A 12,034-nucleotide genomic window follows, 5' to 3' on the forward strand; every position below is an offset into this window, starting at 1 on the left:
AATTTAAGGAGGGAAAAATCCTCATTGTAGCCGTTGAGGATTGGAGACAAGTGAAGTGGTCCTAAGTTTAATATTAAGGTTATAATGGTTTTTGTTGTTGTCTTTTTTTTTATGTGAGAAGCATGATGGCCAAATATTTCCATTGATTTTAATTGGTTCTTTTTGGTCTTTCCTGCACAAACAGACAGTAATATTTTTCCCAATCCAATTCTGTGATAAAGAGACTGTCAACATTCAAACTTCAAAAATTCAATTTCATGATATCCATTTATTTCAAAATTTGTTATTTTTAGCTGTTTGTTTCAGTAGTTTTGGATGGAGAATTTCCCAACATTCAAACTTAAAAAATTCAACCTCCATTGCCGGCGGCAAAAGGCCCAAAACGACGACTTATTGAGTAATGGGGATAGTTAATGCAGCATATGAATTGGGCCATATTTTTACTAGGCCTTAAGGATTAGATAGTGAGCCAGATTAAAGTTGAATTTTCAGTAATCAGAAGCCCATCCTATGGAGCACTTTTGAGGACTGAGCTAAATTTATGACGGCTGCCAATATCAAGCCCAACTTTTTTGGAAACCTCCCTTGCTTCTAGCCGGAAAAGTTCCTCGTTGCCGTTGGCAGTGGTGGCGGTGGTCCATAACATCATATTTACATTCTTATATCATTTAGAACTAACTGGATTGGAACAAGAAACTCAATATGAAACAAGGGAAGGCCCTTGAACTTTCTCTCCATAATATTATATTAATTACATTCCTCAATTTTCTCACGAGTAGAACAATCCAATTTGATGGGCAAACAATCCATCTTCAAGGATCCAATCCTATCTAGAACACTTTTGAATATGGAAACAGATGCAAATATGAAGCAAAGATGAACAGGGTCATAAGCCTTACCCACAGTTTGAAACTAAAAATTCTCAGAGCCAAGCTATCCAACCCATGAAATCTAATGCTATATGTACATGACATACTCTATTGATAAGTGAAAAAGAGTAATCTCCATTCAGAAGTATGCAGACTGTAGTTGTGATTATTGTTTTTCTATCACAACAGCTACTTTCACATGCTTAGTTTTCTCGACTCAAGCTTGAGCTTGTTCTTGAGTTTGCAATGGAGCTTGGGTTTGAAAATGAATTCATATGAAGTTCATGTGGGCAGCAAATGGGTTCAGGGGGACAAGGCACTGGTGCTGGGTGTGCTATAAAGGTGGGAACATTATCTCCAGGCATTAACACTGAAACTCCATTGGCATATACAGTCATCTGAACAAATTAAGCACTGGATCAAGATCATTAACAATTGAACTTGTTAAAGTGGAACTACCAATGTTAAAAGAAAGCACACAAAGCCATGAGATCAATATGTTAACCAGAAACATGCAATTCCAATAGACAATGAGATGGAAAGCAGACTGATCTCATAAAGTCATCAGGACTTGCACATTATACAGGACATGTTATTTGAAGCGCGGAGTCCAATCAATAAATGAATGGAAGCTGATCCTATGAGAACAGCATCTCTAAAAATGTCAAGAACAAAACACTTGTGGTTTTTCAGCAAAAATGCTGTGCACAATATCCTGATTCTAAACATATGCAGTAGATATATGTTTAATCTTCCTTTGCAACCATAAATAAATAATAAATAGATGAACATTATTCATAGGGGAAAGACAAAAAAAAGAAAAGAATTCCACTGCCAATAATGTTTCATCTGATATATCGATTCTGAATAAACCTACATTGTTTATCAATTCATACACTGATTAATTGATTATGCAATTCAAATTACATCAAGTTTTGTATCCATCTAATACATCACTGAACAAAACAGGACTTAGGTCAACTGATGATACAGTTAAGAGATTTGGAAACAATGAAAAAAAAAATGACAAGGAAAAACAACAAATTGAAAAATGGAGAGAGTCTATCACATGTTAGTGTTCTTATTAGTGCATACTCCTCTCATTTTATTCGTCATTAATGAGATGAGCTAATGACTTAATTCCAACAGCTGACATGTGCACTTGACTTTTGCCTATTTTATAGGATACTTTGAGTATAATTTGTAGATGCTTGAAGACAAAAATAATGGCTTTTTTTTTTACAATACTGCCAAAAGATGCAAACTTATAATTTCTATCCACTTGACAGCTTGATTTTTCTAAAGACTAAATGTGGGGCAGAGAAATAGTTAAAGAATTTCAATAGCATTCTCAAACTCTTATTCTAAAGAAATCAGTGTAAGCTCTGAATCAGTTGTGATTAAAGAACATCTTTGTAAACATGCTTCATGCTATAGCTGTACCATTTTTCTATGTTTTTTCCATTGGAAATTTCCTAATTGCCATGAGGCTTGATAGGTAACTAAACATCGCTTCATGTCAAGGATCAAGATGCTTATATATTAATGTGGAGCCAATGTGTCTGAAGAAAGGAAGCCCCCCAAACAAGAATAACTGTTAACTTACAAACCGGGACCCTCAAAATGCAATGTCTCCCCAATTGGTAATCTGAAAAGACATTAGAGCACATCCTGTCTAAGTTGATAGGAAAGAAGAATATGGGCCCCTAACAATTGCATAATTATAGGGTAAAATGCTTTACACTTGAGAAACATGGGTATTCTTATATAAGCTATTAGAGTGATCCTTAATTACCATAATTTTCTATGAACTTTAAGAATTGTTAATTCCACATTGGAGAGAAGGCTACTTATCGCTTGACCATTTTTAAGGCTGAGACAACTTCCTATGTAGACCATGACCCACATAAGCTTTTGCCTTCAAGTTGAACAATAAGGTTGAAACAAAAGGTGGGGCTTGTGTGTTTCTTAAAAGGCATGGCACAGGGGTAGACCACAGATGTGATGCATCATGCAGGACCCCCTCATAGGATGCTCCAAAAATAAAAAAATCAAACCTAAGATAGCTTATATCTCCCATCATAATAGCACACAACCACAGGACTTAATGCCAGTTGGACTGGACACAGATAGATTTTATAATAAGATGATAAACTGGGGCTTGTCCACAAGAGAACCTGTCTCCGACCAAGGGCACCAGCCATGCGGGGCAACATAAAAGAATGGTATTAATTGAGCATAGTAACCAACCAGTATGTTTTACTAATATATACAAGTGGGACTACGTAACAAGTAGCACATCTACTCTTGCAAGCTGTTAGCTTGGGACCAACCATTCATTCAATGGGCAACTTAAATTCTTGGATGGGACACTGCCAACAATCATAACTAGGAGATAAGACAGTTTCAAAATGATGAAATTTTGACTACAAAATGTGAATGAAGATGAGGAAACTTTAGTTTAACCATCTTCAAAGTTGGGACTTCTGCAAAAACACATGCACACACAGAAACCTTACAGGGGACCTTTATATATAGTCTTTGAACAAATCTCAGAAACCTTAAAATAGTAAACCAAAGGTCCAGTTAAACATGTAAAAGAAAAAACAAGCTCATTCTTTACAGGGAAATCTAAAAATGCTAAGACCTACATATAATACTAAAAATTTATACTAGAGATTCTGGCTATGCCCAGTCCACAGAACTCAGAAGGGGGGTGAAGAAAGGGTCAAAATTGCATGATCAAGGGTGTAGGCTAAATGGGTCAATGTAATTGAGATGGATCTGTTAATTGGCAATGAGAAATGGCAGCAAAGCAAACAAAACATGGAAATAGGAAAAGCAAACAAAGCTAAAATTCAGAGAAGCAAGAGAAGAAACAAGAGGAATGAGTTGATATATATAGATTCTAAATTAATGAGAAACTCCATTGTTATCTTCTGGACTAGAACAAAAACAACTGGGATAAAACCCAGTGAGAGAACATAAATTCACCTCCCACAGGCACAGGTATGACTTAACCAAACATAAAAATCATACACTAGGAAAACAACCCATCAGGCAGTAGGACTTATGTCAGACGAGCAAAAGCAATCATCAATATTTGCCACAAAAAAACAAGGGTCCAGTCCAGAACAGACAGGGAAGTAACTACGAAAGAAAGAAGCAATATTTCCCCCAAAGCTAAACCATTTCAAGAGCTGAAGAAAACAAGACATTAGGGAAACTAGACAAGAATATTTTCATCAAAATGTAATTCTATAAAGAATAGGAGAAAAGGGTGACTTACTTTTGGTGATGGGTGGCCAAGCTTGGCATTGAAACCCATCTGGGACTCGAGGTCACCATGGGTTCTGCCAGAGGTGGGTCTGAGAAATCTTTCAAAAATGGCCATGACTAAGAACATTGAGATGAGAATGGCAGTTGCTACGAACCCAAAAGACACTGCATTAACAGAGTTGTCAAAGTGCCTCCAACGGTCATCTCTTGGCACATTCAGTAATGGAGATCCAATAGGTGGCCAGGCACTGTAACCACCATGTTGTTCAACCATTTTGGGAGTCTAAAATCTAGCTCATGAGAACCTCTCTCCCATTATCATTACACTGTTCATGAGACACGCAGAGAGAGAAAGAGAGATTTATGGAGTGTTATCAAAAGAAAAGGCGGTCCTCAAGGCTTTTTGCAGCAGAATCAAAGCTTGAAAGAGTGCTTAAAACCTTGTTTATTTGAGGGCCTCAAAAAGTTTTGAGAAACCAAGAGAGGAGGAGGCATGTGGCCTATCTGCACATAGAGATGACGAGAGAGAGAAAGAGAGAGAAAGAGAGAAAGAGAGAGAGAGAGTTTTGGAATATGGAAAGCTTCCTTTAACACACGTCACTACAGCTTCTTTATAATAATTTTTCATTAACTATATTAAATATTAAATATTTTAAAAAATTATTATTTAATCGATATATTGTAAAAAAAATTTAATTAATTTTTTAATTTTAAAAAATATATTAAAATATTTTTAAAATTTTAAAAATTATATTTCCTACTATCTCTATTAATTTTAATCATTAAATATTATAAAAAATATAAAAATATTTTAAATATAATAAAACTAATTAATAAATATTAATATAAAATTGTATTATAGAGAAAAACATATAATTGATTATAATTAGCTTAGAATTAAAGTTTATTGATAAAAAATTTAAATTTTCTCTTGAATCATATAACATGAATAAAAATATTAAATTTATCGTTGGATTTAAATTTATTCATATATTATTATTGAAAATTATATATTTTAAAAATTAGTAAATTTAAATACATACTTTTAAATTTATATATATTTCGATTATCAAATAATTAAATTTAAATAAATAAAATTTAATTAGCATAATTATCGAATACAAAGTGATAATTAATTATAATCGGCATCCGATAGCCGATTCTAACTTATATACTCTCGATCTTATTCCAATAAAAGAAAGAAATGATGTAAAAGGAGTAGCATATGCTTCTCCTTAACTCTGAGTATATTCTTTTAGGGTAAGATGATTATCCCTTTGCTTTGACAACACACACACAAAAAAACTTTGCAAATTCTGGTTGATCTTCAAAGCATACAGCGATTTTTATGGATGTATTTATAAAAATTGAACCAAATTAATTTTGATCATAATTGAATCAATCTGATTTGATTTGATTCAATTTTATCAATTTAAACTTTTAATAAATTTTTTATTTTTTATACTTATTTTTAATATTTTAAAATTTAATTGAAATATTTTAATTTTAATATGATTTAATTTTTCTAAAAACATAATAGTAATAATATACCATTATCAGTTCGGTTTGATTTTTTCGATTTTTTTCTTATTAAAATTAAATTGAATCGAAATAATAAAAATTTTTAAGAAATAAATAAAAAATCGAATCAAAATTTTAAATTAATTCAATTCGATTAATTTTTTCGACTTAAATCGAATACTACTCACCTCTAACTATAATCACAAAAATTTATATCAAGAAAAAATAATCATTTGAATTAGATATAGAAATAACTGGATAAATTAGCTTTTCAATTAATTTTTTAATATAATTTAATTCGAATGTGACTTGAATTCGAGATCACTTGATTCTAAAAATGATTATAAAATTAATGAGAACCTTAATATCATCAACCGACACACTCAAAGTTAGAACTACCTAAGCTTAAACAATTGAAAACACAAAAGAAAACTAAAGAACTTCTCAAGAACCATTGGCTAATAGCCTTATGATCTTAGCCAACTCAGAGCCAACTCAGAGCCTCCTCAGCTTTACAGTGATTTCAACAAGCATCAAACCCTATAAAAAAAAGTCTTGAAATTTTTCCATATCTCAAATAATATTAAAAATGCAAAATTATAAGACACTTTAATTTTTAAAAATCTTTTTGCATAAAACAGTAGGGTTATAGTCTATAGTCCATTATTTATACTTTTTTATTGTAAATCTCACAATCATATCTTTTGCTTTTAGATGTGTTTTTGTATATACTTATATATATATATATATATATAAATTATTCGGTCTCTAAAATTTACTTATTCGATTAATCTGAATTCGTATCGACCAGACCTATTAAGAGGATAAAATATCCATTCTCAAATTTAATATCTAATTTAGAGAGAAAAGATTATGGCCATTTCATTTTACCATTCCATACTCTACCATTAATTATCATAAGTGATAACCTTCTGCCTTTTCTAGTCCAGGAATAAGGATGGATCCAAGAGAAGGCCACAAGTCCAAAACCCGTCAGATCATACGCTCGAAAGACGGCCCAACTTCATAAGCCTGGGACCAGCAACCCAGGGCAATTCGAATCAGATACGGACCTAGGCCCAAATAGGGAAGCAGGCCCAATCACTTACCAACCCTGTTCGCATGCGTGACAGGGAGAATTAAATGGCCACTTGGCGTGGAAAAGGGGTCTGACACGTTCGTATGTACGGACCTACATGGACAGATAGCACTATAGAATGGGGGTCTTCTCTTTGAGAGCTCTTCTTCCTTTCTCTCCTTCCGAGACTCCATTTTTACCTTCTCTCTACAACTCTTACTTAAATATACTACTCTAATTCATGAACTTGAACGTCGGAGGGTCTCTACCGGGACATCTCCGGTAGACCCCTGACCATTTTTCCTTATTTTGCAGGTATTTTCATCAAATAGGATATTGAGAGACTCATTTAATGGACCCATATGATGGATAAGAAGAAAATCAGATCTATCATGGAGGCAGAGGAGAAAAAGATTTATCAATAACAAAAAACACATAACATGGTATATTAAAAAGATGTGAATTCTCTATGCCGCTGCTTCTTCAAACAATCTAGGCCCAAATTATAACTTTTATGTCTTTCTTTCTGCAACATTTATCAAATTATTATTAATATTTTTAAATTAATCATATGTAAAGGGAGAAAAAAAAAAAGAAATGGACCCATTTATGGTCCAAAATTACTTTTTTTTTTCTTAATTATTAATGTGAAAAATGATTGATCAGTGAAGTTTAGATCAATGCATGGCCAAAGTAGACTATTGGTAATTAGCAATTGTAAATTTCAATAAATAAAATTTGAAATAATTATTATTAATTTTTAAATAAAATGAGGGTGCATTTGTAAAATTAAAAGCTGGTATATGGGCAAATAGGTAGGTGCTAGAATCCAAGGTTTCCAATTACAGGGACTCTGAGAGAGCTCAGATTTCAGATTGCACAGCATCTAATCTCTCAACTTTAATTCTTTCTCAATAAAGACATCACAAGTTTGTGGTCCCCATGACCCTTAGGAAAATTACTATATTATCCTTATAGTATATAAAAATTTATTATTAATTTCTTGATTTAATAATTACATTAAAATAATTTAAAATTTTAAAAATGTTTAAATTATTTTTTCTATTAATTTTAAGTTACGTACAAATATAAATAATTAATTCGTATTCTTTAAAATATCATGTATATATTAATATTTTTTTAAAATTAAAAAATTAATTAATGATTTTTCATAAAATATTCAATTTATGTGTTTATAGGTTCATAAAATATTCAATTTAGATGAGAATTGCATGCTAAATTGATAATTAGAAGTAGTAGATTTAAAAAAAAAAAAAGAAATAATAAGATGAGAATTAAAAAGCAAAAACAACCAACAAGAAACAAAGAGAGGCCCATGAAATAAAGGAAGAGAAAGTAAGCAACAAGACATCTTTAAGAAAATGTGAATAACAACCACAACCTTAATAAAATAGAAGCGTTGGCCGTTGGAGACTCAAACCAGTGACCCAACTTCAGAGACCCCAGACCCTCCTCCCACATGCACCATGTCTCCCCAGCACCTCCCCTTTTCCCACGTGGCACTTTCACAACTCAAAAAATAATAAAAAAAGAGAACAAAACCAACGACATATCAGCCACCCATGTCGGCCTTTCAAGTTTCTGACCAACATGTGGACATAAAAATCATCGAGATTGTCCCCTAAATCAACGCTCCAGATCACGTCTCAGGTCTAGATGTAAACTTGGGACGTTGATCTTGGGGTGTGGTCATTATTATCAAAGGGAAGAGAGTCAAACATACGAAACTGTAGTATGCCATGCGGACACAGTACGGCTCGCACGTGCGGTATAAGAGGAGAGTAAAACAAGTGGTGGTGTCAGGGCTTTGCAGCTTTGTGGGGTCAAATTGGGTCACGTGAATGGATCTTTTACGTGGTTTTGCAAGTAAATTTAGCTCACTTTCTCTTCTTTTCATGGTTTCTAATTTTAGCTTTCGGAGACGAATCCTTGACCACCTTCGGCTTGGGCTCGCAGGCGCAGGCCTAAGCCTATGCACATATAATACAAGTGACCCAACTGCGAAAGATGGTCCTGAAAGCTGATTTTAGCCCTTTAAATAAAACGCTATTGGCCAGAAAAGATAACTTTAAATTTAATTATAATTATAATCAAAATTTTTTATTATATTCATGAGTTATTAATATTAAAATATTCAATAAATTAATCGTAAAAACGTATATTTATTTGGTAATAAGCTAAGTAAAACCACTTCCAAATCAAAAACATCTAAGAAATCTGAACAACACAACAATGGCTACATAGCTGCTTTTCTCCATCCTCTTCTACGGGCTCAAAGCTTCTCCATGCATCACTGCTTAATGAGGTATCAAAAATATGAACCATTGAGATCGTACGTGGCAATTCTCCAGCCATTCGATACCCTGCCAGAAAATACAAATGGGTCCCAATTGGTGCCATCGTGAGGTACAGCCGTTGCCTTGGTGGCCTATTTTCTGAGTTGGCATCTGATGTGGAAATAGCAGAATTGAGAGTTTGTAAATGTGATCCATCAACCACATCCCACATATTAAGCCTCCCATCGTATACCTCTATGTGACCTTTCCAGTCTTTTAGACAATCACCGGAGCTGAATAGCCTCCCACCAGTGGCCACAATTTGATTAGGTGGCACATCCAGCTGCCACATTCCTGCCACGAGCTCCCATTTCCCTTCTTGAATGTCGTACACCTCAGCAGAACTTCGCTCCATTATGAATGGCTCCATTTTATCTGAATTCACTTTCACTGCAAACCCTCCGACAACATGGATCTTACTTTGAAATATTACGCCTACACATTTATACCTTAATGTACTCATACTAGGTAAAGAAGTCCATACATCAAGCACTGGATCATATGCCTCGGCACTTGAAGTTCCCCTGGCACTATCTAAATTAGACTTACCTCCTGCAACGTAAATTTTATTATTCCATGCAGTACATGCAAAATAATAACGTGGCATCTTCATCGGAGCACATTCAGACCATTCATTTAATCGAACATTGTAACGTAAAACCAACGAACTTACTTCAATCCCAACAACATTAACTTCTTCTTCACTGAATCTCGAAGGTGATCTTTCCTTGTGACATAATCGGCCGCCAATAATATAAATTGAATCAGTTAACGAAACCATTACAAAATCTTTCAAGACATGATTACTAAGTAGTCCTGGAATGGAACTAAGATAACTCCAAGAATTGTTAGAAGGATCATAACATTCTATCCAGTTGGAAGTGTTCTTATTACAAAATGAGGCACAAACCCTATATTTAGACAAAGAAAATTCCGATGAAGGTGGTGGCGTTATTGGCTGAAGAGGAGAAGCGAGAGCACCCATTGAAGAGATAGGGGAGGTGGAAGAGAGTTGTCTAAATCAAATGGGAAATGAGTCATAGAGAGAAATTGAACTTATAGAGAGGGCTGGCGGAGAAAACAACATGAAAGGTTGTTTGTGGGAATCATCGACTGAGAATTGGGCATGGAAGGTGGGTAGCTTCTAAATTTGGAGGTAAAATCTAAGGTTCCTTGTTGATCTTTGATCAATGATCAAGTCATTAAACGGTGCGTTTTTAGTGGATTATTGTCTCTTGTATTGTAATCTTTGCACACAAGCAAGCATGTTTCGGTGAATTCAAGGCTTAAGTAGAGAGGAGTCGCATCCCAGAACTTGGAGAAATCTTCATTAAAATAATAAAGTAATAGGAAAATTACTATTTAATCCATTTAATTTAATAAAGTGAACTACTTAGTCCAACTTTATAAACACATTAATTATTCTATATTTTTTCAAACTATTAACTATTATTTAGTTCTTCCCTTTATATCTATTTATCTGCTTTTTCCATGTTTGAAGACTTTGATGTCATTTTTAATGTTTGAAGACATGTGAGAAGATGATGAAACAACACTTTCCATCACCAATTATTTTATTTATTTATGTAAAACTCCATAGAAGAATGTACAAAAGCAAAGCAAGCTTTTGAAAATGAAGGGTATTGGGCCTCTGATTACCTTAACCTCAAGATTTAAATTTAAAACCTTATATTTAAAAAATTATAACTATTTATTATTTGAAAGTTTATGTTCAAGGATCACTATTCTGACAAGAGTACTTATAGATTTCTGGTTGCTGGGTTTCGACGCAAAGAAAATAGTGAGATATAGAGTCGTTTTTGGAAGATGAAGGTACCTTATAAAGTGCTTAATTTCTACTGGTGTGCTTCGGTTAATATTGTTCCTTGCCTCTCTTTCCTTCAGTCCAGAAGAGTTTTGGTTGATATTCTAGTTTAGTATCCTTTTGCCCATAGTTGCTAGTTGAGTTCGCCTTTGGGTTGGCCTACATCTCTGATGCCTCTCTTTGCTTCAGTCCAGGAGAGTTCCGGTTGATATTTTAGTTCAATGTCCTTTTGCCCGCAGTGGCTGAGTTCGTCTTTGGATTGGCCTGCATCCTTCGCTGCCTCTCTCAGGGAGTGGTTCTCTTTAACCTTTCTTACTGTTTCTGCAGAGGATGCTCCCCTTATTCTAATGATATGTTGGGTTTTGTGGCATAACATAAATAATGTTGTTTGGAAAGTTTAGGTTCGGACTGCAAGTGATGTGTTCTTCATGGCACTGAATTCTTTGCAGCAATGAAAGGCCTGTTCTGGTTCTACCAGCTGCACCAATGTCATTTCAGCTTCGTTAGGTTTTGGCTGTATAGTCCGAGATGCTAATGGTAGATTTATAACGGCTAAAGCATGCTGTTTTTGCAGTCGGATGGAGATTAAGTGTGCTGAGACAATGACTTTTTGAGAAGCGTTGAGTTGGATTAAAAAGTGCGGATGGAATCGAGTTTTTTTCGAATCAGATGCTCAGGTTTTTGTTGTGTCAATTGATAATACTTCATTAGATGATTTATCACCTTTTAGTATTTTAGTTTAAAATTGTGAATTATCTTCTATTCAGTTACGAGAAAACAAGATATGTTTTTATTTTCAAGTTTGCGAATGATATCGCTCATATTCTAGCAATATCAACTTATTTTGAGTCAGGTTAAGGAGTTTGAGTTCATATATCTTTTTCTTATATAATTTATTAATCGCTTTGAATTAATGATATTTTTTTTCCTTAAAAAAAAAATATAAAAATTTGACTTATCTAATAAACAAATTATTTTTATGGATGTAATATGGAAAAATTAGGCTGATTAGCTCTATTCTCTGTTCTTTAGTGTGTTCTTTTAGCCTTCAGTCACTGGTGTTGGGTTATTTTCGTTATGACCGGAATTCTGGAAGGGTGAGGGT

At 33.8% G+C, this 12,034-nt stretch overlaps 2 protein-coding genes across 2 annotated transcripts; both read right to left on the bottom strand.

The window, feature by feature from the left end:
- Nucleotides 1–697: 697 nt before the first annotated feature.
- On the bottom strand, nucleotides 698–4,727 carry LOC110603378 (uncharacterized protein At5g65660). The gene is made up of 2 exons (XM_021741086.2): nucleotides 4,159–4,727; nucleotides 698–1,267 (listed from the first exon to the last, which is right to left on the bottom strand). The coding sequence occupies exons 1-2, from the start codon at nucleotides 4,420–4,422 to the stop codon at nucleotides 1,073–1,075; spliced, it is 459 nt and encodes a 152-aa protein (XP_021596778.1). The 5' UTR covers nucleotides 4,423–4,727; the 3' UTR covers nucleotides 698–1,072.
- Nucleotides 4,728–8,886: 4,159 nt separating this feature from the next.
- Nucleotides 8,887–10,117, bottom strand: LOC110603660 (kelch-like protein 21). The gene has a single exon (XM_021741479.2). The coding sequence runs from the start codon at nucleotides 10,087–10,089 to the stop codon at nucleotides 8,977–8,979; it is 1,113 nt and encodes a 370-aa protein (XP_021597171.1). The 5' UTR covers nucleotides 10,090–10,117; the 3' UTR covers nucleotides 8,887–8,976.
- Between the last annotated feature and the right edge of the window lie 1,917 nt (nucleotides 10,118–12,034).

This window comes from Manihot esculenta, chromosome 16 (genome assembly GCF_001659605.2).
Source record: "Manihot esculenta cultivar AM560-2 chromosome 16, M.esculenta_v8, whole genome shotgun sequence".
Lineage (NCBI taxonomy): Eukaryota > Viridiplantae > Streptophyta > Magnoliopsida > Malpighiales > Euphorbiaceae > Manihot > Manihot esculenta.

Bases quoted from the DNA above. Each gene is read 5' to 3' on its own strand.
- LOC110603378 (XM_021741086.2), bottom strand. From the start codon at position 4,422: ATGGTTGAACAACATGGTGGTTACAGTGCCTGGCCACCTATTGGATCT. The intron at 1,268-4,158 runs GTAAGTCACCCT...TAATTTGTTCAG, and splicing joins TTGGCCACCCATCACCAAAA to ATGACTGTATATGCCAATGG.
- LOC110603660 (XM_021741479.2), bottom strand. From the start codon at position 10,089: ATGGGTGCTCTCGCTTCTCCTCTTCAGCCAATAACGCCACCACCTTCA.